Source organism: Nipponia nippon, unplaced genomic scaffold (assembly GCF_047370975.1).
Source record: "Nipponia nippon isolate SJK-2023a ecotype South Korea unplaced genomic scaffold, ASM4737097v1 scaffold_4, whole genome shotgun sequence".
Classification (NCBI taxonomy): Eukaryota; Metazoa; Chordata; class Aves; order Pelecaniformes; family Threskiornithidae; genus Nipponia; species Nipponia nippon.
Genome location: NW_028262358.1, coordinates 65,339,573 through 65,366,994, shown reverse-complemented (window position 1 = coordinate 65,366,994; position 27,422 = coordinate 65,339,573). Strand labels below are relative to the sequence as shown.

The window sequence follows — 27,422 nt, the reverse complement described above, 5'->3', positions numbered from 1 at the left end:
CCCCTGGCCTCCCTTCCCCTCTTCTGCCACACCTGGTTCTTCCTCTGGGCGGTGGGAGGAAGCACTGCCGCGCGTGGCCGCGTGGCTTTGCCTCAGCTAGACAGACGGTTTGATGCCAAGCACATGGAACAGGCAGAAGGGAGTGACTTTCACATCCATTTTTCATCTTCCTATCTTATTATCATGATGGCCTTTAAACTAATTGTGTTGGAAAGTTAACCTGGGCTTTTTATTGCCACTAAACTATCCTAGTTAGCAAACATGCAGGTGCACATCACAAACATGTGATTGTTGTATATGAGAAACAAAAATTGCATTAAATAAAGACAAGCATTTGCAATAAACAGCAGCTCACCATGTTACTTGACTCACTTCAGTCACAGTGAATAAGAAAATGTCCAAACTTCATTATGGTCTTCCTATAGGTTTTGTTTCTGTTGCGATGCCTCAAGTTAAACACAGCTGACAAATGCCAGTTATTGAATTGCTGAGAGTTCATTACTTAGTCAGTAAGGAAATGTTTCCGTATCATATACAGTGTAGTTTCAAAAGGTGTTTTAGATTATATTATTTGGTACTGTTACATAGTACATATTTGTGCTGAGTGAGGTGAAAGCCCGCTGCTTTTATTGCGTGCTTTTTAAAATTTGAATTTAGATCTATTTCACATCAAGTCTGAATTGAATTTAGCTTCAACCCATTGCATAATCTGCATTGTTGGGTTTTTTTCTTAAAAAAAAAAAAAAAAATTAACCTTAGAAATTAAGAGATGCCTATGACTGAAATGCACCAAAGTACTGACAAGTGGAAGCTGAGTTGTGTTATTGAGTTTGAACAGCCACTTGCTTACATCTTGTATCCACGCACAGTATGTATTTCACATCCCTCTCTATTGTCTTCAAATACAGGTATAACCTTGGAAAACGTTTAACCAAGTTTTATGGTTATGGTAGGATCATAAAAGTGGTTCTTCTGGACCAGATTTAAGATCCCCCTCCCCAGCATTGTAGGAACAGGATGCCTAATAAAACCATTAGAAAAGGGCAAGTGTAAGAAGGTTTTTCCTCAAAATACAGCTCCAATGCTGCAGCAGTTCAAGGCTTGTGAAATTCATGAAATGGGGTGGCATCCTTGATAATTAAAAGTCTTTAATAAATTGTTCTTCCAATATTTTTTCCAGTCACCTCTTGAATCCACGTACACTTTTAGTATCTGTACTGTCTTCTGGTAAGGAGCTTTACAGCTTAAATACGTATTTTGTGAAGAACCTTATTAGCCATGCCAGCAAATACAATTTGGTTTATTGAGTACTATCTAAATAAACAGTTTCTCTGCCACACTTGATATAGAAATCAATTCCCAGAAGGTACTCTGGGGAGCAAAGAGCTAGGGTATTCTGCAGAGAAGGGAAGGAAAGAAGTATCTCTGTCCCACGAGCACTGGAGGACAGATACAAGTAAAGCATGAGTAGAAGCTGTTATAACTTAGGCATTTAGGACCTTCACAGCCTATTCTTTCAGTTGTCTCAGTGAACGATCATGTAACCACTCTAAGGCTGGGGAGCTTTCTACAGGGATGCAGACACCTGATTCAGCATCTCCAAATGCTGCCTTTATGTATATTCATCTATGCATCCTATGTTGAGTCCTTTACCAGACAACCCTTTTTAAATAACCAGTGGCTTAACCAGTTTTTATTTTGTTTTTAGGTACGTAAAATGAAACCATATTGATATTATTATCCTGGTCTTGCACAAGAATAGAAATAATAGTTTTAGAGGTTACATAAATTTTGATAAAATTTATGAAGACTTTTTTCTAAATTAAAAGTTTTAAGGTGGAAATCTGTTTATTTAAAAACAAAACAAAAACAAAAAAACCCACCAACTTTATTACTTCTCTCATTCAGCAATGTTAAATTCCAGTGAAGGTGGTGGGGCATTCAGAATTTGGCTTGCTATGTTTAAGGAGGGGCTTTTGAAAGAGTGTGTATTCCAAAAAAAGACTAGTGTATAGTCTAACAATTAATTCTTCATATTTCTGAAATTATGAAGGAATTCCCTGTATGATAACCCTGAAGTTAGACTTTGTATTGATTTGCTTATGTCAATGCTGAATAAGTGCTTTTTCATTTTGGGAAATTATCTCAAATCATCTTTAATTGCTTTTTGAAATTATCTCATTGGAAACTTATTTCTGGTCTAAAGTTGTTTGTTTATTTTAACTTCATTGCATAACACTTCTTAATGTGGCATAAAAGAAAACATTTTACAAAATAAGCATTGTTACACTTCATTTTAGCTGTATACGTGTTAGCCCATTTGCTACCTGATAGGAAACCAAGGATTAGAGTCTTTGTTGTACTGGCCAGAAATTGTTAAAAAAGGCTGTTAAATATTGAATGCATACAAAATTCCCATGTCAGACAATTACTGATGTGAAATAAGGCTGGTCACATCAAAGTAGAACATGAAGCTTTTTTTGCGTTCTAAAAGATGTGATTCACAACTTGAGAGGGCAGAGCATAGCAATGTGAGCACTCTTACATGTTTTGATTTAATGAGATTAAGCACCTAATTTGTTGTTTGATAGCTATTATACAGTATTACTTATGGTGCATGTTGAATATAACACATGCAAATAGTTGTGGAAATAAGTAAATGAGCTCAGGGCCTGGGGCTACGCACTCTGTGCACAGGAACCAGGCAAGCTCCAACACGCAGCCAGGCCAGCGACATTCAGTCCAGATCTTGCTCTTATGGGCCTGACCAAAAGTTGCCCAAATGTATCAAACTAGGGATTGGCTTTTGAGGGTAAAGGAAAGTTCCGGGAATGAAATGCAACTACATTATTTAGGTCTTAAATGGATTTTGAAAATCTTGAAAGTTACATTTGCAAATCAATGATTTCATCAAATTTTCAGTTTGTTATAAGTTATCATGAATTATTTTGCATTTGTACTATAGCCACATAAAAGATGCATTGTCTGTCTTTATGTCATGAGAGACAGGGCAGGTTTGCCTACCACAAATAGTAAGTCAATCCCTGTTGTTAAACAGCCCTTGTACATTTGCCAGGCTGTCTAAACAGTTTCCAATACTGATAGCTCCCTGTCCCGCAGGTTGTGTGCCCTTTTCACTTTTCTGTTTTGTGAGGTTTTAACTCTTAATTGCTCGAAGTGATACCTGCTCTGGTACTATAAAGACACTGTCCTTTTCCCTTCTTCTTCCCTGAATGTGAGAACACACACTCATCAGCTGAGCTTGGTGAGTCCTATATACACTCCATTTTCCAGGGCTTATCTTCTTTCCTGTCTTGCCAGTGTCCCTGTGTAATATTGTTTCTTCACTCCTACGCATACATTCACTCATACACACAAGATATACACAGACAAAGAGGTGTGTGATGTGAATGAAAAAACAAATAGTTTGAAGGAAAGGTGCATTCCTCAAAATGATATTTTGAATAACAACTAGGTGTTATTTGTCTTTTTCCTTCATAGAACTTCAAAGTGATTAGGTTGCTAACATTGCTTCCATTCTCTATTGGAAGAAAAGAAAGAAAGTTTAGTGGTCCCAGCCAAAATTAAATGTTCAATACTTACCATGTCAACGTTGAAAGTTTCAGAAGTCTTTCTCCTCCTGCAACCAACAACATTAGATTTGATGACCAAGGCAATAACCCTAACCAAGGCCTGATGACAGCCAAGACTGTCATTAGTGTTTGTGAATCATGAGTATCTCTACTTGTATGTCCATTCTTGGGACTGACATTGGCTGTCAAAAATAATCCCTCAGTAATGAGGTTAGATTGCTAGAAGAATTGTACGCACCAGTGAAGACAAATAGAAAGCAGAGATTTAAGGAAGATCTGGGAGAGAAAATAGGGCGGTTAGCTGAACTATTAAGTTCAACTTCATTGCAAGGTATCCAGGAGGGGATGATAGAAGAACAAGTTTTTAAATAGGAGGAAGGAGATTTTAAAAAGTCTGCAGCAGTGGATGCTTATTTGTGGCCTCAAAAAATGGAGAAATATAGTCATCTTGAAGTAAAGAGAATAAAAATAATGGTGACTGTGAAACTGGGGAGTTTTTTAAATTATGTTAGATGTATCCGTATGCCTTAGGCAATATTCCTTGAAATTAAAATGTCTCTACATTTTTGTTTTTTGTTTTTTTTTTTTTTTAATTAATAACTGCTTTTAGAAAATAGTCCTGTATGGTACGAACACATATTGCTGAATTGCCTCCAGTGTCTGATCTATAGTCATTTCAGGCGGCATTTGAGTTTCAATTGAAAAGTGAAATTCAATTTTTTTTTTCCTCCCGTTATGTTTAATACAAACATATGTAAGTCCAAATTTAAATCCTATCAGCATATATGACCCGTGGAAAGAAATGAAATTAGCCTATTGAATTTTTTTTTTTGTACCAGTTTTTATTTGGGTATAGGGAATTTTGAAGCACAGAATTGTATCATTTTTAAAACTAGGCTACATTCTGCTGTTTCACGGGTATGCAGCAGACTGTCTTGCTCTATAATCTATTAGATCGCAGATGTTAGGCTCCCTTCCACCTTCCTGGCAGGATGTTTTGTGTAAAATGAAGAGCAACTAGAAATTCTGGAGATTAATCAAGTCAAATGTGATTGCCTTGCTATTAAGTTACATTACTGATGGGGGGAAAAAGCAGCAGTGTTTATTATATAATTTATTTAGAGATAACAGCAGAACTGCTTTTTACCTGAAATGAAACATGAGCAAAGAGAGGGAGTTCTTTGGTTCGTAATCAAAAAATGTCCAGGTTAATTTATAACTGTTCTAAAACAGTGAAAATTGGAAATTTGGGTAAAAGTCTAATCTTTATGTAGCATGCACTTATGTATGAAACGAAGATGTATATGGTGCTGAAGGCCTTATTTGGGAGTACTGTGGACCACAGTGATCCATAACTACTGTACACTGAGAAACTTGAGCAAAGCCCTTAACCAAACGTGTTTGTATTAAACGACTTGAAGAATTACCCATGAGAAGTTAGGAGGAGATTTTATTTTATTTCAGTTGTAGCAAGCAGAAGACCAGGACTAGCTAATTGGTATAGGTGACTAGTTTCCTCACTGGGACAGGTACCAGTACTACTTCTTGATCATACTAAGAGAAGATGAGAAAGAAAGAGTAATAAAAAAGTTCAGAAGACCCTGATAAGAAACTTTGAAATGGAGATGCGGTTGATAAAATTGACTCCACGTTGATGGAGTTGGAACTTTAATAAACTTGACGGTCATTTTTCAAAAAGTGTGTCAGCAGAGAACCAGCCTCCAGTGATTTGTGACTGTGTAGCAAGATGAGAACTGCCCAGGGCCCTGAGTGCAGCCTGCTGTTCTTGCAATATATTGCTTGTTTTCTGTCTTCCACTGATGCCATCAAGAGCCAGTTGCAGAAAATGTCTGTGCTGATGGTTAAGACTCTCTTAAAATTTCCCTCCTGGATATTCTTATGGGCAGTTTGTTCCTGTCTGTTGTATCTAGACTGTCCATTAGCTTAAGTATTCAAGGGTAAATAGCTTAACGTCCATCTTATGGTCAACGTAATTGCCAAACCATCACTTTGTGTAGGTGGAAAAAATAAGGACCTTTTCAGCTATCAGATGACACGTAATATTCTTCCTATATCACTGAAAGTATGTTTCTTTTCCATATTGAGGCTGTGTGCCATCCTCTATTCACATGCTACTGTTTCTTTGCTGTCAGTACCTCTGCAACTGTATTAGGTCCCAAACACGTCGGGAGAGAGAGAATTATATATACATCTTTTATATCCATTGAAATGACTGGCAGAGGGGGCATAAGATAACTCGTCTTTTGCTTTTTCGCTATGCTCACAGTCCTCTTTACCCGCTATGTGGGATTTGTGTGATCTTTGGCATGCCAGCCTCCCTGATAAGACTATCAAGGTGAAAACTGGCCATGCTTTTGGTACCCCTGTCTGTATTTTGTGGTGGGTTACTGCAAGCTGCCTTCTTTCATAGTGAGTTCTAGCAGGAAATATGTGACCATACACAGTACTAATTAACCTCACTTGTTACAGATAAATGTTGATAGAAACAAAGTTACTATGCTGGCAGTTGTTAGATAAGCAAATCAATAATGGCTCTAGGGCCATAAAACCCCATCCTTTTCTAGATTCAAAAGTGCTGACAGAAGAGAATGCTGATCCCTTGTAGTCATTGCTGCCACCATCCCCAGTCATGTACACCGTGCGCTGGTGATGTACGCTGTGTACACTGATCCACAGCAGAGAAGGTATGTGAGCACTTCTTCAAGGCAACATCACCCCAGTGAGGTTAAACGCTTCTCCATTGTTGGCTGACTAACCTGGCTAATTTTGCTTGAAGTGAATTAAGGAATCCCCAAAAATCCTGGGGCAGATGATGGTAAGCATCACCTAGCCACAATAACTTCTTCTACTGTGTGACTGGATCTGGTAAAGAATATCTGTTGCTTCAGAAATAGACGGGCTCAATCTTGCAAAGTGCTGAGCAGCCTCGATACCTTGTGAACATGTGTGCATGGGGTGATGCTGGCATCCTGCTGCCCGCAGAGGATGCTGGGGTGGCAAGGAGCCGAAGCTTTCCTTGCACATGGGAAGGATTAGCAGTGTGGAGGGAGGGGACGTTGATCAGAATAGGTTGATTACAGGGTCTTTCTCAACAGACTCTATTAGTAACATGTATATGGAGATAAAGTAAAACTGTACTACTCCCTTGATGCAAGGAAAGGGATTTTACTGTGTCTAAAGTAAGAAGCTCTGTTTCTGTGCAGATTGATCCACTGATACTTGTGGATCAAACATGAAATCATGTAGATGTCCGATGGGTCAGCGTTCCCAGGCCAGTGAAGTGGTGTCTCTGTGCCTACCCTGGACTCGGATGGAGAGAGCAAGGAGGACCTGCCTGCTTGTAGTCCAATGCATTTCAGGAACAGCAGCAAGAATAGTGGGAAGGGTGAATCTCTGAGAGGTGTATGGACTACGTTTCTCCCTTTTGCCATCCCTCCCAGGTGTATTGCCTCATATGGCTGCTGCCCCACAGGATAAAGTGCTGTACTTCCCATTGGTTGGCTAACTTCCAAGGTCCTGTCGCGTTTATCATGCTTATGTTTCACAAGAAGGTTATCTTCATATTTGTATGCTTCCCCATCCTCTTCTGACCTGCAAAACCATAATTCTCTGAGAAATCCAGAAATGAGTTTATTGACAAAGAAGTGATAGTTAATGCCAGTCTGGGAATGTTAAGAGCCATGAAAGAAAATGAAACAACTGATGCAAGCTTATACCTCACTTCTGCTGTGAAGGTCATTGTATGAGCCATTTGTGGATTTTTAGGTAAAACAATCTATTTGATTATACAAGAGCAGATTCTTCACTGTTTAGTCATGTTAGTACTGCAGTGGATAACTCTGTTATGGGATTTTTCATTGAGCAAAAATTAGAGACAACATTAAAATTGTTTGGTTTACAGCTGAAGGCTTCTTTGCAGATTATGGGAACTGAGCCTGTGATCTCAGTGAGCCCATACAAAGGTCACCACTGCTGCAACTAGTCAGCACGCTTGTCAGACTAACAGAGGCTGCTGGTTGAGGGGGTTGTGAAAAATGCACTATTAGTTATACTATGGTTATGCAATTCTTTTTGGGTGGAAATAAAGCACAGTAAGCAATGATGATCAGTACCACGCAGTATTGCTGCTATTATATGTATAGCACTGTAAAGAAAAGGAAAAAAAAATAATCCTCTGTCAAGGAGAGGGATCTTCCTTAAAGTATTTATTTTACTGCACGTTGATGCAATGAATTATTTCTGTCATTTGTTTTCTTGCTTGTGCTCTCTATTTTAAAATTTATGGCCAAGTAACTTTTTAGTACGCTCTGCTACAAGGTCAGACAGTGCATGTGGAGAAGTAATGCACTGGAAACTTGCTTATGTGGAGAAGTTTCTGTGACATTAGCCAGACGTTTTATTCATTGTTTCCAGAAGGTACTTCGTTCAAAGACCCACATAAATAAAAGAGCAGATTCCAAAGGAAAAGTAGTATTTTCTTGATCTCCTTACTGAGCACGCTGACGCTCCTTCAATTAAATTTATTGGCAAATGTTTGGAGAGACAGGAAGCCTCAGTAGATACAGAATTGAGTCCTGTATTTCTTAGATTATATAGGTATCAGTTTAAATTCCATCCACTGTAGGTCATTTCCTTGCCCTGCTAGCAGGGGAGAAAAGGCCCAAGAATATATGCAAAACACTCTGTATGGCAGTCTAGGAAAAAGGAAGCTTTACAATGATTTGGAATATGAGCGAGTTCTGCTGCAATAGCATTCAAATAGCCCTGGGCATTTCTGTGGGCCACCAGCTGCAGTGGCAGATTATAGCTGAAAATTGCATTTAATATTCCAAGTTGTGCTGCTTCTTGGTTCAGAAAACCAAACAGTAGTGGAGACCAAAGAATGGTGAATACCATTTCTCATAGGGCCAAATCTTTCAAATGCAATTAGTTTGTTTTGTAAATCTCCAGCATAAAGTTAGAATAAAAACTTGAATAGAAATAAGTAACTCTATTTAAAAATACTGTAATGGGTAATATTTGCCTTTCATCTTCTGTAAAGGGGAAGTAGTTGTCATTTAAGTATTGTCTATCAATTTGCAACATAACATAAATAAGAATACATGTTGCTTTTGCCCACAAATTTATTTCTGTATAATAAAAATTACACTTTTCTGGTAGTGATAAAATCTCAGGAAAAATTTCCAAGGTACAGTAACCGAACTGGGAATTTTAATAATGTTTATATGCATTAAAAGTAATGATTTCAATAATAATTTCAATAATAATGTACCATTTAGTACTGCAGCGCTTGGAAGCTGTCTAAAAGGACACTTCATTTGGAACATTCAATTAGAAGCAAGCTAGCAGTATTTCAGGATTTTTGCTAAACACACAAGTAAAACCGTGAAAGTGAGACAGATTATCTGGGGCATGAATCAAGCGGTAGTGAAAATGTCAAGTGAAACCCTTAGCAGCAGTAAGCAAGAATAGTGCTGATTTACACCAACCGAGGACCCGGCCTGCCAAGAGTCACGGCTGTGACAGTCCGCTGGCAGTCCCTGGGGTCAAGGGCTGCAGCGAGATGGATGGGAATATCAGCTAGCCCATTTAAAAGCAGACCTTCTATAAATAATATCAGAGAGATTGGTTCAGATGCCAAGCCAACAAATTGCCAACTCCATCTGGAATCCTCTTTGTAAGTACATACATAGCAAGGGAAGGAGTCCAGGTAAAATACTGTTCTTGCAGCCCTAGGCATTAAAAATCAGGCTGGTAGTCTGCTCTTGCAGGAGACTTCCAACATGATTTCTTAAAGTAAGAGTGAGCCTGGAAGGAAAATAAGAACACTTTTAAATTTTCTGCATTTACACTAGTTTGCTTAAGCAGTGTGTCTGCTGTTATCCCATGTTGGGTTTGAAAGGGAGAATAAAGGGCAAAAGACAAAGTAAACATGCATAAACATCTCCTGGGTGAACTGAAGAGAGTAATTTCACTGATTGTCCTGTATGCACGTGTTCCACTTAAGAAGAGGAAGTGTTGTATTAGATTTCTCATACTTTTATAAGTATGCAGGTTAAACATTATTGCTCATTAGCGGAACATGTTTTGTATTCACCCCATATACACCTAGATGTGTGATATTCTGTCTTTTAAGCTGTTAAGATATTTAAAGATTATCTTAGTAACACCATTGCCACAGCAAAAGTCAGACTGGGTTCTGGAGGAACTCTGCCTGCTTTACCCTAGCATACTATTGAATAAGGCAAAGGCTACAACATTATGTTGTTATTGATTTCCAAAGGGTAAATTACAGGCCGTTGCTATCAGATAGTATTAAAAGCTGCCCTATATTCCCAGTGGACAACATCCAAATACCTTATTCTGTATAATGGAAATCCCTGTATGCTGTTTCTCATGTTCGTTATTATGTACTCCTTTCTCAGCTTACTGAGTCTTATGTATACTCTGGCACAGTGCCTCTCAACTCACTATACAAATTGTGCCACTTGTTACTCACCAAACGGTAGAAGGAGCAGCATGGTTTTCTGAAGTGCTGTGAGACCTGCCTTGAAAAGTAGAAAGCATTGGAAAGTCTAAATATTTAGTTACGAATTTTATCCTTCCATTTCCTTATTTCTGGAGGTTAAATCAGAACTGTAGCAGTAGGATTTCATTGTAGTGGAAGAGGAATTGGAAATTGTGTTGTTCCACAGCTTTATTGGAGTTGCAAGCCAAATCCTGTCCTCTGGCACATGCGTTACTCTAGCTACTACTGCATTACTCTCTGAAACTGTTTTTAGTTCATATTTCTGTTTTCATTTGTGCTGGGCTGCTTTGGAGTTACGAGTCAAAACCTCTGCCAGTAGAAATCCACAGAAGTAAGTGTTTCATGGATGCGGAATTTGGCTGAATGTACTGCTCAGCTTTGCTACCTGCAGACACACCGTGGCTCTGCAGACGGCTCTACGTGTCTTGGACTCCTGTGTCCTGCACGAAGGGGTGTCTGGGGATGCGCCTGGGCGCTGGCACTGCCTTGCCTATGCCATGACCCTGGCATAGTTCTGGCCCTGGCAAAAGGGCACCTTCTGCAGCAAGTCCTGAGCACTGATTAGGAGTTAGCACCAACCCAAGTCCAGTCCCAGCAGGCAGCTTGGATGCAGTCATGCCATTTCAGAGGCTAGCAGAGCTGGATAGGGTGGACCTGAGCTGCCCTGGGCTAACTGGCCTCATAGCCAAAGAACAAGTACTGGCATTGTGGAGCTCACCTGTGTAAACATAGCCAGGTACCTCTGTATGAAATGTTGGGTTTCAGAGATGCTTTTCATGTTACTGTGAGGACAGGTGTTATGTCTAACGTCAACATAGAACCTAAGTTGAATTTTCCTTCTCTGTTCAAAAGTGATGCGCGAGCAAATCCATGTTACAGCCAAAGAAGCGTGACATGCTAAACATGAAATACTGTTCTCTGTTACTATATATGAACAGCTACCCCAGTTGAGACGATACTCATTTGCTTCAACCTATTGTGTTGCTGTATGACAAGTCCTACTGTAACCTAGTCCCTGTGAGTTTAGAGTGGATCCACTCACAATGTAGAAATTGTAACATATGGAAGAAACGTCTATTACAGAAATAGAATCCCACTCTTGGGAGTGGGAAAGTATCACACAACCAAAATGTGGTAGTTGTCTACTTCTTCCTAACCTGATGTTTTAAATGTGCTTTTTTCCCTTATACTGTCTTATTTGTGATGCTTAATGCTAGCTAATTGAGTGCTTTGTTTTCTAACGGAGAGTGGTATTCCTGGAAGCAGGCAGGCATGTTTTAACCTTTATTCCAGAAATGATTAAAATATTAAAATTTTTAAAAAAATTATAAAATTGGTCTGCACAGCCTCGCTTAAAGATACCATATAATTAAGAAAGAGAAAATAAGTTATTTTATTTTGTTTCATTAAAGGTCCCTAGAAACCAAAATCTAGACAAATAATCAGACTCTCAAATTTTACGTTTCTATACTGACCTGGAATGATCAGGAGGCTGTACTCAGTCCTCTGAAAAAGCAGAGAAAACATGTTTCATCTATGGAAAAGGTTCACCTCTGGGAAGGAAAAAAAAAACCCAACCCAAACCCTGTCTCTTTTTCCCCTCCAGCAAGATACTGTGCTACCAGACCTACAACCTTTAGCAGAAATGGCATGCATGCAGTGCTAGCTAAATCTGCACTGGAAAGATGCGTGTAACTTTTGTCTTAGAAGCTCAAGAGACACAATCATGGAGCAGAGGAGGAAGAAGTTTGGAGGAGGGGGTTACGTTTTCAAAGGAAGATAATGCTCCAAACACAAAGTAGGAGCCCAGGCTGCACTTCCAGAAAATGCCTAGGGGAACTGCAAAGCTCTTATCTTGGGGACAGCCCATGTGCTCTGAGAGTAGGAACTAGCTAGTTTTGGGAAAAAAAAAAAAAAGGCAACAAAGCCAGAAGGCAGGAGGAGGAACTGGTTAACATGATTAAGCAGCTGTTAAGATAGCATGGGATTACGTCTATTGCATCATGTGAAGTAAGAGCAAGAGAGAACATTTTGTATATATTTCAGGGAAAGCTTCCTGTCAGTGACAGATGCTGGACTGCAGAGTCTCTACGTTTTGCAGTGTTGTGACCAAGATTTTCAGATGAATGCAGACAAACAAAGAAAACAAGGCAAACAAAGGTCCTTGGTCTAGTGAGGGGTTGTCCTTTAGGTGACAGTGGTCTGTTATTATTTCTGGAATTATTAAAAGCAAAGTGGAAAATAAGATATCTTGAAAAGTACTGTAATAGGGCATACTGGCACTTTGTTCAGCAGCTGGTTGAGTAATGTTTCATACCTAATCATTTTTGCGATTCCTAAAATTTGAGTGATTCTGTTTCTATAAGCTTGAACTGTAGAATTGACTGAAGAGACTGAGATTTAGAGGAATTCAGGGTATGGGAAAAGGGTTGTATATGCTGTGGAAGTTAGCACAGAGAAAGGGCTGGGAAATTAGCCTGCCTTAGCAAAAGGAAAATGGACTGGAAGCCAGAAACATTGTTTGAAATTTAGATGCCTTCCATTGATAAACATTTGACTACAGACTAAGTCCTTGGGCCTTAAATAGCTAAAAGTGCACTGTACCAGTAATAGATTTGGCACTGCCAAACTTTAACAATAGTTGATGCTTTTGGACTTGTAATTCTGATGTTAGCATACACAGCTGAACTTTAGTCAGGCTCCTGACCCTGCCTGTAACTCTCATGAACCTTAGGAATTGCTGTTCTAAATAGGTATAGAGAAAATTCACTCCTTATTAGATATCTTCCCCTGGATGCCAATCCCCCAAAATCTCAAAATCCACCATTAACTTTATCTTTTCTGCTGATGACTTAATCCCTTTGAATATCTGCCATTCTCAGGTGAACTTCATGTGGGCACTTGCTGAGTTCCCTGTGAGTTAAAATCCTCAGGCATGGCAAATTCATTTGCTCTTGCTAGAAAACTTGGATCCTTTTGATAAGAGGAGAAATGTCTTGTGCCATGGTCTATTATTGTGTTACTCGTTCTGTTTCACGTCACAGCAATAACTTTTTAAATGGCATTTTATTCAATTTTCCATGTTAGTACAAAGCACAAGGATTGAACAAAAACATATTAAGTATCAGGCGTGTTTTCTGCAGCACTTACTGTGGCTGAGGAGAATCAGCAAATGAGTAACATTTTTTGCTGTCTTAAAAATCCATTACCATCCAGTATAGCCCAATGCAATCAAAAAGGTTTTCCTTTCTTCCTCTCTTCTTTCAGCTCCCCTGTTACTTTTCACATACACATAGTAATAAAATGTGAGAGGTTTTTCCAGGACAAAATGAAAAGTTTATTCTTGCAGTTCTATGAAATATAACCTGTGACTGAGTTCTAGTGACTGAATGCCCTCCTGAAGTCTGGGATTACCTTGTTAAAATGAAATTTGGTGTAGGGTTTGTGTGTTTTGAAACACTGTTGATCCTCTGATTTAATGATATAAATGTTACTTTCTGTTGATCCCACCTGTGTGCCCTGTTCACACCTTGTGTGTGTTCTCTGTTATAATTAGACTGAAACATTTGGAAGGAGGGCCAGGTGTAATGAAGACAGGGGGCTTGATATAACATGGCCCAGATCAGGGAGGCATTGCCTGTAATGCCCGCTTCAGCACAAGTTAATGATACTAACTCCATTTCAAATGAAGCTCATAATTTTGCTTTGAAAGATGAATTTCATTCCCTTGGTTCTTTTTTTTAGCCATAATCTCCATAGAAGGCATAAAATAAGAAGAGATTACAGGATTAGACTTTGGATAAAAACACGTTATGTGGTAAGATGTGTCCAAGTATAAGCTCCTACACGAGCTGTAGAATAGCTGGATCAACATGGTGCTGCACCCAGGCTGTGAGGCTAATTCTCAAACGCTCACGGTTGCCACTTCCGGTGCCCCATGAGGTAACAGCGCATAACCCTCTGATGTATAGCTATACCTGCGTTCTTGGAGTTAAAACATTCTGCCATGCAGCTATCGTATGTGTTTACATATCTCGGGAAATGTCAAAATCGTGAAGGATACGATTTGCTCTTAAGGGGAGCCATTGCCCATCTCCTTCCTTCTCCTCATCCTTAATGAACTTTTCTTGGCTCCTGCAGCCAAACATAGAAGTGGGAGAACTTTTCTGTGGAAAAAAAATGCATTGCCGTTTAGCTGGAATGAATTAAAAATACCTGCTTTTGATTTCACAGTTGGTTCTGACTGTAGTGAAGAGAAATGCAAAAACTGTTTTTGGCATGAATATCCAACCTTTATTCCTTTACTCTGAGTTGGAGAAAGACTGAGAAAAATGTTACTTTAAAGTAAGAGGAGATAAAGAAACGAAGATTAAACTCCAAATTAGAACTGTTTAGCCTGATAGAAGTAAAGGACCGGAAGACTAGCTGGCATAAATAAGCAGTTCTCCATTGATGTTAATTGGACAGAATTAGAATTATTAGGATGCTGAAGAGGAAGGGATGGAATTGTGAATACTGTGTAGGTAGAGATACCAATATTTGCGAATGGAAAAAGGAGTGAAAAGATAAGAGAACCATCAATTTTAAGGCACAGTAATGAGCAATCCGTTACGGTACAGAGCGTAAGTTGCTAAAAGTTGTGAGGATTAGTTCAGGTTTTGGCATAGCAGATGTGTTTTTCTGGATTGATTTCCCTGAAGTGCTGCTAGAATAGGCTTTGACTCACTGAGTTTGGGGAAGTAGAAATATGGGGGAAGAGAGAGAGGGAGTTATTATTTTGCTAGAGTGCAGTGTAAGAGCTGTTGGGAATTTACTCTTGTGTTGCTATTAGGTAGGGAAATGTTGGTTATGTTCTTAAGGAGTTTTATGTTGTTTCACAAAGAAAATGCTTTTACAACTATGTGATATTTAGCATAGGAAGGGTGTGAAAGTAAGGCCCACTGGTTTAAACACATAATCAGAACTCAATTATTCTTGATTTCTAAGGGTGACGCAGACTCAAGAATAATGTTAATTTTGATTACTGGGTACTTGTTCATCAACTTAAGATACACTATTCATAAAGAAAATAGGATGGAAAAAAATGAGTGTTGTCCTCTAGTATTCTTATTCTGTAATTTTTTTTTCTTGTCCTAGATTATAAAGTCTGCTTATTTTATGTGAAGGATTGATTGCATTAAATTTAGTTTTATGACATGGTGACATTTCAATTTTTTTCATCCACAGATTTCATTAAGTGAGGTCTCTTTATGCTATGCTCTAGCAACAATTTTTAGATTCCCATGAATTAGATTAAGTGAACTGTAGTCATACCTTCAGCATTCTTAACTCTTTAACTATAGCTACTCTGGTTTCATATGGCTGAGGTGACCAAAAACCCTATGATACAGAGCAATTTATTATGACCAAAAATGTGTCTGAATTTGTTGCTTACCTTACCTGAACATTTTTTCTTTGGACATCAAGATTCACTGTTCTTGCAAGTGAGTATATTTGGGCTTTTAGAGAGAGATTAAAGTTGAGGAAGAGCTTGGCCTGGAGAAGAACCTGAGCAGTAGTTTTGTGAGTTCAGAGCCATAGCATTTAAAGAGAGGTCTAAACTTTCATAAACAAATTTTTCCAAGTGTCAAAAATAAATTTCATGTTTACAAACCTTTCATAAACCTATATGTGGTAGAGCAGTGAACATTTATACAGCTGCATCTCATAAAATCAGAGTGAAAACTTGTGTCAAACTCTAGCTTTAAAAAAACACATTTAAAGTGGAGGTTATGTGGTAAACAAAAAGGAGGGAAGAAAGAATAATGCTAAATACATTACTTAAGGCAAAATATATAATAGATAAAGGGGATTATGATAGGAAATGCCATAAGTACTTTATAATTTTTTTTTAAATTATAGTCAAATTGACTTAAGGGTGTTATGTTAGTTTTCCCAAAGCTATTAACAAATGTGGTCACATTCTGTAGGCTTCATCCATTAAATGAAAGGCAGCAACAATACTACTCTTATGTTCAAAAATACATACCTTCATGGTTTGCCCAAGAAGCTGATGAAGTGGGTTCAGTTCCTTTATGCAAGATCCTGGGGGAAAGGGATTAGACCCATCTATTTTGACAACCTTAGGATGTCGTTAGACTACCAGTTCAAGCCTATGTAAGATGCTCCTACCAAAAGAGGTGACTGTAACCTTCTTCCATTATATTTAGGGTCTATTTAAGTGTGATTACAAAGATGTTAAAAACACCTTGCAAATTACATTTTTCCATAAAAATTGCACCTTATTACAGTATTTTATGGACACTGTTGGACATCCTCTTGAATTGCAATTACACTTACCTCTTCATCTTTGTTGGACAAGATTTCATTTTCCTTTTACAGTTCAAGCAGTATGCAGCTGTGTTTCACAACTCATGTTACTGCAGTTGAAATAATTAAATGAAAATGTGTGTTGATGAGAATTTGACTTTTCTCTCCATAATTTACAAATATATTCAAAACTGCTTTCCCTGAGGAAAGACACGTACTATGTGAGAGACTATTTGATAGCGTGAGTTTGTATGGAGTCTTTTTTGGAGCTCAGGAGGAGCAACAATGCAGGATCAGCTTGTTACGATTCACTTCTTAACACTTGTTTAACATCTGTCTGAGTCCAAAAAAAGTTGCTTTTTTTAGTCTACTTGATAGCACAAAGATGTCTCAGCCAAAATAGTGTCCCATTGGAAGCTGCATAGTAACAGATGAATCATAAAGAAATGAATTTGAAGTTGACAGAGAATATAGGAAGGATAGGAAACAAAAGGTGAATGTATATTAAATTACTTCCCTTACCACGGTTGTGAGTAAACGTTCAGTTTTCACAGTTGACTGGTCCATAAGCAGGGACTTTTAGGATTTGGCAACACGTTTGGACTTTGGCAATTAAAGTCTGTGTATATCCTATTTTGGTTAGCTGCTGCATTTCTTGGGCCTGCCCCCCCGCCTCAGCTTAGTGACCTAGCAGGGTGATTTTCTGCCTTCAAGACCATCCAGCTCTGTCTGTGGTCACTGGCAACCAAGGCTGATGGGGGAGCAACCTGCGCTGTCTCCCATAGTGCATTACATTCTCAGTGTTATTTCTGGAGGGCCATTGAAGATGAGGGACTGCTGGGTCTGACCTGTTCCAGCATTCAGCTTTTCCCTGGGAAGCCGGGAAGCCTGGTTTCTCTCTCTCGGGCTCTGAAAACAGCAGGAGGCTCCCCCTTGGCTGCGTCCTGGAGGGAGGAGGAACTCTCCTGCTCTCCCCGCTGGCCCTGCTGGCCCAGGCGGCTCCTGTTCACCGGTTCCCTCGAGCTGCTAGCACCCGGCAGGGCTGTGGACGGTGAAGGGGGGGTGAATAATTCTGCCTGGATGTTTGCTATTGCAATCTGCCTGGTTGGTTTTGTTCTCCCACTGTCAGCGTGCACAGTGGATGTTCCTGTGGTTATGTAAAACCACTTTTGTGACTTGGGCTGTTTTCTCTACCTGAGTATTGGTGAGAAAAATCGAATAAAACTCACAGCTTTTTAAGCCATCTTCTTTCTTTCAGCCATTACGTTACCTTTGTTTCTTATATATAAATTCATTAAGTTTAAGCATTAAACTACATTAAGAGAGTCGGGAAATTTCTCTGTCAGCAGGTGTCTTTTTAATAGGAAAATAACCCAAGATATTTAACAGAACTGCCAGGAGCAGAGTCTGAGTTACTGTTTTTATTTTCTTGAAGGCTGGTGCCTGTGGCATTGCATCCTTCAGTGCTCGTAGAAGTAAGTGTAGGTTTAGCAGAGCACATCCTGTTTCTCCACTTACAGTTAGAGGTGGTCAGAAATTTTCAATCACTGAGCTTCAAAGGGTTTTGTCTGAAACAAAACAAACTTCTGCCACGTTTGCCAAGCCTCCGGCTCAAAGGGAGCTGCAAGTATTCCCGCTGTCATCACTGCAACTGGCAAGAGGACCATTTTCCCTGAATAGCTGTAACACCCTTAATTTCCTCTTCACTAGAAATTCCTATTTTTGGTGTTTTTTTCCCATGGTGGGCCAAATCAAATAAAAAAAAAAAAAGTCTTTCCAGCAAACTAGAAACCCATGTATTCAGCGCAAAGGACAGCTTGGTATTGCCTGTATTGCCTTGTTAGACGGTCCTGTATTTACAGAGCAACATATGTAAAACTAAAGAAGTTTGTTAGATTTCCAAGAGGAGAGCTAAACTAAACACGCTGCTTAACACCAGGTGGGAACATCCAGCAGCACAAATGCCATCACCATCATGTCCTAATGAGATTATAATTTCACCCTTCCTCTCAGTCCCTTATTTGTGCCAATTCCTTAAGTGACCACTCAAGAGACATTTCATGGAAGTCCTTCCTAATTAACGAGGAAATGTTCAGAGTTGTGACTTTCCTGTCTATGCTTATTGTGTTGATTAGATATGGGCACATGCTCATGTTTATGTTCATTATTTCAAAACCGTGATCTTGAATATGCTGGCTCATTCACAGTCTGTTGCAAGGGTGGGAAGCATACAGTCTGGTGGCTGGTTATAGCTTGTTATTCAATTTATTACAGACTGTGGACTCGCTGTCTTTGCAGGCTGAGGTGGGGTGGTATTTCTCTAATGCTAGAGTTCTGTTTATATATGGCCTACCAAATGTAGCTGAAAGTCCTCAGTAAAGAAAATGTTCAGCACATGGGTCTGATGCATAGGACATCACAATTCAGTATATAGGTGTGGGAACTTCATTTGATTCCCATGGAAGTCAATGAGACTTAATTTAATTTTGATTCAGACTCTGCAGACACAAAGGTCTAGTGTGGCAAAAACTAGATGTTTCCACAGGCTGCAGCTGGGCATGGCAGCCATGCAATAGCCTACATCTGCCTGGGAGTTGTGAGTATAAATGATGTCTTCCCTCTTAGGTCTTTTCCTGATAACATAGAGATAGTGAACCATGATAAAGGCACAACCACTGACGTTGCAAACTGTGTGAATTCACATGCTGAAATCTGTCAGGCGTTTGTTTTATGGGCCTTTGTTTTCTCTCACCCCACCTTATGCAGAAATAATTGGTAGTCATCTGCTGAAGGTTTCCTAGTCCAACAATAGTTAGGGTAGTTGTCTCCTTCCTTCCAGTCCCACTATACTGCACAGCAGCAAAGCTTTTTGCCCCTGTATGGAGGGGATAATAATCAATTATGTTATAGTGAAGGATTATTATGAGTTGGAGCCACTGAGGAGTCGCCATAAAAAGGGAGTCTTGGGAAAGCTTTGAGTGTTTGGAACAGTGACTTGGTTCACCCTCTTGGTGTCAGTCAGAGGCACTGTGTAAGTAGAAAAATGAAGCTTTCCAGCATTCAGAAGGAATTTCGTAACAATTAGTTTTTGAAAGATTGCCTGAGTGGTTTTTTTGTTTCTAGATTTTGTAAAAACAGTATTAGAAAACTGATCAACCAAAGGGTAGATGGAGTCATGTCTGTAACCACGGCCCTCCCCAGGGTGCAGACTGTAACCTCTGCTGCCAGAGTACGGACTTCCCAGCTAGTCTAGGTCACCTATTCAAAATACCAAGGGTCTCCTTTATAATTTGCCCCATGTTGGCATCATTTTGTTGTGATGAAAGGTTGTTGGAAAGAAAAGCAAAACCTAGTGTGTTGAGGCCATGAGGCAAGGATTGCAGAACATTGTCTTGGAGTGTAGCTGGTAAAAGGTTGTAAAACTGGCTTTTTCTGTAAAAGGGATCCACTGTTGGTTCCTTCAGTTAAATATCTCACAAAAAAATGGACTACTAGTATAAACAGGAGAGGGATCCAAGTAACTGGATCTCTCCAAATCTGAGATATCCACATGGACTCTAAAACAGGCTATGTCAGGACCGTGAAAGTGCTGTACCAGGACCATGAAATCTGATTTGTTTCAATGCAGTATTTCAAAATCCAGATCACAGTTGTGTAAAGTGTAAGAGGGTGTAGACTTAGAGAGCATACCTAGTCCAGCAGAGAGAGAGAGAGCAGTGAATTTTAATCCAAACTTGCATTTGGTTGCAGGGATCTGGTTCATGTCCATAGCTGCTAGTAGCACGCTGTGGGATCATAAAGCCCCTTTTGAGTAATTCTGTGCAGTTGATAGTTCCCTTTTGTAAACAATGGTGGTCATTTCGGGACGATAGCTATGCTTCAGTTTCAGTAATAAAAAGCACTGCTTAGCATGGATGCATTGAGATACATTCGCAGAGTATGAATTTGTTTTCATCTTTTGAAAATTATAGAAGACAATTCTGGGATAAACAAAATGAAAGGGGTTTTTTCATTTTTATTCTGAGCTACATGCAGGAGAGGGCAGTGGAAATTTTTTATTCACAGGCACAGGAATAAAGTAGTGACACAGTCCGTATTGAGAGGCACAGCATAGATGCAAATACAGTGCATGTGGTGTATCTGTTCCCTTTTCAGAGCAGAGCTTACAAACAAGGCAATTTTGAATTTTTAAACCTCCCTTTTAAATCTAAAACATTCATATCTACAATGTCTTTTTACTGATACTCTGATAATTCCTATAACGTGAGACAGTCTATACAAGAAGTATTTGCCTGCTGCAAGGTAATTGTATACATCTAAGAAGTAGGCAAGCAGCAGGTGCAGCATGGAGAGAGAGAGATAAAAAGGACATATACGTGTGTTTAAATACTCAAGTAAATGTAGATGATCGATACCTGTTACTATTACGTGACCTATTTCTTTTTGTCAACAGTCATGAATAGGAATGATACAATAGTATGCAACTACCTTGCCAAAGAACCTCAGCATTGCACAGACACTCACACAACTGCTATTCAGGGAGTCTGAGAATATGAACAGAGCATGAGTGAATCATATAGCCCCATGTGCTGGTCCACCAAGGTGGCTGGACAGATAAATCCAAGGGCGCTCTTCACACAGGGATGTGCACGCATTCGTATGCACGTGTCGGTCAGGTCCCACGTATGTCTTCCCAGTGGGAATGCAGAGCTTACTTAGGAGGTATTATAGACTGGACTCCAGACTGTTGGTGAGCCATGAATGTCTCAAAATACTAAAAACAAACAAACAACAAAAAAAAAAAACCAAAACATTCTTCTGTAGCTATGTAAACTGTACTTTTAAAAGGCTCATTTTAAGCAGTCTGACTTTTTTCATGCTTGAGAAATTTACACAGTGAGCTATCATCTACTTACTTTGAAGTTTTAAATGCAATAGTAGATATATGGATTTTATACATATATGTAAATGAGAACTGTTTTGCAGAAAATATTTATGAGAGAAGAGGTCTGTCCTTCTTTAGACTATAAGAATAATATATAATGTACTACAAGTAAAATTACGTTCTGAGTAAATATAATCATTCCTGTTTTGTGGTATCTGGAGGCCTCTGTGACTGATTAGTCATATTCTGCATATTAAGTACTGTAGGGTCAAGTGTCAGAGCGGCTGAGCACCGTATTTCCCATTGATCTTGTTCAGAGTTGCGTGGACAGATCATTAGAGCTGTGTGAGTAACAGTTTCTGTGATTCACTAGCAGTTCTGAAAAATAAGAAGCTGTCTAACGGGAAACCACAGTATTTTTTTTTTTTTTTTTTTTCCCCAGTGAATAAATAGACTGGGACAACCCAAACATTTTGTCGAGCATCTTTAATAAAAGCAAAGGAAATTTGGAATCAAAGGGCTGCATTCAATGGGGCATGTGGGATCAATTCGTAAAAGCTGGGAGGAGATGCTGCTTATATGTATCTTGGGTCTCCTGAGAGATAAGAGCCTGAATTAAGTCCCTCCTCGAAGTAAGTTAAAGGATAGACTTAAACCCAGAGTTTACAGATAGCAAAGGAACATGGTAAGCAGCGGGCCAGAGAACGTGGAGCATGTAGCTGTTTGAGTGGTTTTGGGAATAGTGCCTGTGCCTCCCTCGGACTCATATATTAACCTAAAACGTTTCTTTTTGGAAATGCTAAACCTGTTTTTAATGTTTTCTCTTATTTTTTTAACTTTATTTTAACCAAAACTATTCCCATATCTGCCTTTTTAAATATTTTTTTAGAGTATTTTTCCAAACTGTTTCCAAAATGTAATTAAATGCTTTGCCCAGGTCTAGTCGGATGACTCTTCAGCTGGAGAGCGCAGTTTTCCTTCCCCACAGCAACAGTGCTGTGGAGGCCCAGCACTGGAAGAGTTTTGTCTGTCTCGCTGTTCCGGAGGGGGATGCTCATATTGACAGCTAATAAAGGCGTTGCCTCTGGAAATAAAGGGGTTTGTTTACCTCTCCCTCTCCCCCTCCAATCCCCATATGAATTATGTTTTACCAGTGAAATCACTCCTGGGTTGTGCAATCCACTAGGAAGACTAATAAAAGTATTTTATAGTTATAATCTATATGTGCTAGCACACTTGAATAAATTTACTTATATGAAAAAGAGCAAATTTAGATGATTGAACAGTACAGAGCTTTGTGCTGAGAGGATACAATGGTCTCTCTTTCCCCAGATGTGTGTGACTAAGCAGCCTCTTATTACTGGTTGCAGAATGCGAACTCCAGAAAAGGACACTAAAAGTACAGACTTTAAATACAGACAGAGGGGAAACAGTTATTTATCTAGTGCAAGAAATGGCAAAGTGGTGAATTACATGGCCAGTGGAAATCGGACAATAAAATTGGCTTTTCCTGGCTTGCATTCTTCATAAAAGGAGGATGCCGTAGTAGGCTATGTAGTTTATTAGGGAAATGATTCATGGAAAAGTACAATTTCAAAATACGTGTAATGATGTATGAGAATCCTCACTATGTATGCAGTCACTTCGTTGTACATGTTTATTCACGTGACCTCTTAACAAAGCAGAGAGATGCCAGCTTCTTGCTTTTATCAGCAGATATCTAAGAATAGGCTGCTGGAACTTGCATTCCTTCAATGTCAGAGCTTTAAGTCAGAAGACAGAAGAGAGGCAGGGAGGGCATATATGGTTTTTCCAAGTTTTATGCTTTGTTTAGAAAAAAAAATTCTAACCTGTGCTTAGAGTATTTTAGTCATTTTTCCCACAAGAAACTCTTTAATTACAAGCAGTGAATAAATAGGTAGAAGATTTTAGATTTATTAAGCAAAGCCTCAAAACAGGGGCAGCTAAATTTAAGAACGCTGCCAAAATGTAAATTTATCATGTGCCATGTTCTTCATCTTTGCCCAGATGGCACAGGTGATTGTTGGCCAGGAGAAATTAAATTTGCACGCTTACTCTTCGAAGCTGAGTGGGTGCTCATAGTGTTAGCCAGTGGCTTTTGCTGGAGTGTTACGGTAAAGATGAGCAGTGAAATATTTTTGATCTGAGGTATTGTATGCATCTTCATGAAGCACTTTTGATTCAGAGCTTGAGGAGGGGGAAATTACTGTTTACAATCAGGAAGAGACAGCTAATAACTTAAAATCCAGCTGAGTCAGAGGCTCCTGATACAATTACGGCTACTGTCTTTCCATGGCAATGAATCCCTTCTCTTGTCTGTTGTGACGCATAGGTGAAAAACATACAGCAGAGCCAGACGATGCAGAGCTGGTGAGCCTCAGCAAAAGGCTGGTGGAGAACGCGGTGCTGAAGGCTGTACAGCAATATTTAGAAGAAACACAAAACAAAACCAGACAGACTGATGGAAGCCCCATGAAAACTGAAGAAGCAGCCAGCAGCAGTAAGAATGAGAGCGACAATGATAACAGCAAGTGAGCACTGTGCAAAAAACCCAGGAGCAAATATCCCACCAAGAATAACCACAAAAACATATCCCAGCTCCCTGCTGAAATTTGCTAAGTGGTGCTGGGTGACAGGCACTCTGCTTTGTGAGTCTCTTATCAAAAGTTTGTTCTGAATCGAAGGACTCTGCCTGCCAGTTTAATAAGTGCCAGCACTGCTGAAAATCTGTTGAATGCTGGGAGGGATGGACGGTCGAAAAAAGACAAGAATGGTGAAGCAGGCAGCTCCAGTCTTCACTGGCTCTTCCTACCAGAAATCCCTTCCTTGCTTTTGAAAAGAAACTGAACCCTTTGCGTTTGCCTTTCGGATTGTCATGAATGGCCGTGGAAGAGGCCTTGCCATAAGTGGAAGCGATGCCCCTCGCCCGAGGGTTTGGCACTGCCGGAGGGCTGCTTACTCCGTGTGAGAGCACATGCTGTTTCCTAGTCAACAGCAGTCAACCCCAGGCTAAAAATTACCGCTACAGATATTCATCGCAGATACTATTACACAGTATGTAATATGGCAGGAGTTGCTTTTAAATGTGACACTGTACTGTTCTTTACTTTTGGTAGCATTTGTTGATGTAAATTATATTTTTTTGACAAAGTACCTTTTTATAAAAAAAATCAGTATGGGCAAAAGGCTGAGCAATTAATACTGTCCAAACCAGATACGATCTCTTTACCTTCATACATTAATGACTCTAAACAACATTACTTGTTATAAAATGTATTATATTGTTCTTTTCCTCTAGGAAAGAGCCATGAAGCAGACTTAGTAAAGGAAGCTTTGCACAGAGAAACACAGGCCCTGTTATCCAGACTGAATCAGATAAAGGAGCTGTTATCCAGATCTGATATCCGCATGCAAATTAGGAAAGAACTGTTTGAAGACAGGCACAACTAACTCTTAACAGTAAATGGAAAAGTTGTATTGACTCTGGATCTCCAAATGCATGATTGTAAATTGTCATAATGTAAAATCTCACTGGGTTGTTTAAAGACAAAAAATATTTCTTCAAGAAATTTTCCTTTCTGTTTCTTTTTTACTGAAAATATGAATGGGTGTAAATGGCTCATGAGGAATCATGCTGAAATACTTGCACAGAAGGAGTATATTTCACAATGATGAAGTACAGCCACTCCTCAGCACTGCTTTGGAACACGCTTGAATGTGCCGGTATATGTCATGATTCCAAAGTGGAAAAATACTGGTCTCAAATCTGAGCAAACACTGTGCCCTTCCTTTGTCATTGCAAATAATTCAGATTTTTCTTATAGATCCTTTCCCTCGCAATGGTATATAAATGTTAAAAAATGGATGCTTTTAAATACTTTAAAATGTACATTTGAAAAAAAACTTTTAATTATCTGCCTTTTGGATATGTACTGGCATTTCTGGTTAGCACTGTCTGGTTTTTATTTTTTTTTTTTAAACAGCACTTGAATACTTGTATAGATGCTGACATGTTGTTTCTGCTGATGTTTACACTAATGCAAGAATGTTTTAAATTTCAGAAAGAAATTCAGGCTCCACTGATCTCAATGGGAGACTCTCATTGGCTTTAATGGAGTCAGGATGCTGCAATTAAGATTTCTTGTGAAAATAATAATATTCCTTGGGATAATATTTGCCTTTTTACTTTTGTAGAACAGTGTTTTTGTCTTTTGTTTCTAATGTTTCCTCCATCTCTACCTTCTGCTGCCTGAGATGGGGTGTCAGTTTGCTCTCATTGTTCCTTCCACACACCTGCAAGATTCACTGAAGCTTTGGATGTACAACAATGCAGGAGTAGGTCCAATATCTGCATTTTTTTTTTTTAATAAACGTTGTTTAAAATTGCCTCTGGTCAAAAAAGCTATATAATATATGCTGTGATTGGTATCAGAATTGTGCTGTTAGAACAGCTGTGTGCATATTCTTCATTGGTCTCAAGCACTGGTCATTTATCTCATGTGTCAGAGCTTTTTTTGTTCTCTCATTTGATATATAACAGTATATTCTGAAGTGCGTCTCATACATGCCATGTTCACAATAAAGTATTTTTTCCTTTGCATTCTATGTATGTTTTCACCTGTCTCCAAATGGACTTTAATAAAATTAAGTACTTGCAAGTAACAGGATTGAGAGAAACACCGCTTGTATGAATCAGACCATTAAGCTGACTACGAGTGTTGTGCCAAGATACTGATCTAGAGCTTGGGTGCTGAAATCATGTGAAGAAATTCATGCAGATAAGCCAGTCCCAAGTCATTGTTTTAAATGGCAACACGTGAAACTCCAGGGATTCATTTATATCCTGGGCAGCATGGGTTTAGAAGGAAGTACTCGTAGAGCTTCCTGGAGGTTTATATCCACTCTTCAACACCAAAAATTGAATTTGAGTTTAATGAGTAGTCTCAAATTTGCTCTAGAATAATAAAAATTTTTAAAAAAAATCTGCAATCATCCCTGGAGCTTAAAAAAAAAAAAAAAAAACCAGACTTTCACAAGTGGATCTATACATCCCTGCACAAGTGACTGTCTGAGACCAGCTTGTTCCCTTAGTCCATAGGCTGAGAAGTGTTTCTCCTCCTTCTGAGGAGAGAAGTTTCTTCATCATATCGAACATTACTGAGTACTAGTTCATTCAGAGATAGCTATTCATATGGCATCAACCAATTTAGATCCAACTTGCGGATGACAACGCAAAACCAGGCAATCAGCTAGGAAAACAGTTTATTGTATTCTATCTGACTCTCAGGTTGTCATCTCCCTTTCCTCCATACATGTCATTACCATGATTAAGTGCCTTTTTATATTGTTCAGCTTGTAGCAGTCATTGTTCTCAGTTTTCAAGTAAAACTGTAGAAATTAATCACTGAATTTATGTCCAGACACTTTGATAGGTGGCCTGATTATTAGAGACTCTGCTCATTCACAGTTCTTATGGATGTCATCAAGAATAGCAGCTCTGAAAAAATAAAATATAGGGGACTTAATGGCCTGAGCATAGGCAGCTAGTATCGTTTGAGATGCCCTAGAGTGGGCCTGGCATGGGTCTGGCAAACATGACACAAACCCTACAGGAGACATACGTTCTTCTGGATCCGGAACTGTGGGCTAGAGGATACCCCAGAGCCTCTAAAAAGACACTGGATACCTGTGTTTAAGAAACTAAAACCCATCTTTGGTTTTCAGGTGTTTTGACCTATGAAAATCAACAGGGCTTTTCTTTCTAAACCATTCATGTTCTTTTAAAATGCTAACCATAGCCTTTATTTCTGGTTTTGACAAGACAGCACTATTAATTTACTGAAAATTGAAAACAAAGTAGGGTAAAAAAAAAATCCTGCATCTGGATTCACTCTCTTATGACAACCCTTCCTCTTGCTTTCTCTATTTTTTTTTTCCCCGCTGGTAGTGAAGCCTGGCTGCCAAAGTAAAGCATAAATCTCTTGTATGGAGCTGCGAGATGAGCACTGAAGAATGCAGATACATAGAGACTGAACCTCATATAGGCAGGTGTGACGCTCCGAGC

The 27,422-nt window shown here is 39.1% G+C and overlaps 1 protein-coding gene across 5 annotated transcripts in view; it reads left to right on the top strand.

Moving 5' to 3' along the window:
* Positions 1-25,958, top strand: part of AKAP7 (A-kinase anchoring protein 7) — a 93,047-nt gene extending 67,089 nt beyond the window's left edge. The window contains exon 8 of one of the 5 annotated variants that reach the window (XM_087776822.1): positions 24,657-25,958. In XM_087776822.1, the coding sequence (XP_087632948.1) occupies positions 24,657-24,808 (152 nt within the window). In that variant the 3' untranslated portion in view covers positions 24,809-25,958. Of the gene's footprint in view, positions 1-22,274; positions 22,759-23,690; positions 24,274-24,656 lie in introns of those variants that run through there. The other 4 variants (XM_087776821.1, XM_087776823.1, XM_087776825.1 and 1 more) reach the window with 4 other exon arrangements.
* The last annotated feature ends 1,464 nt before the right edge of the window (positions 25,959-27,422 follow it).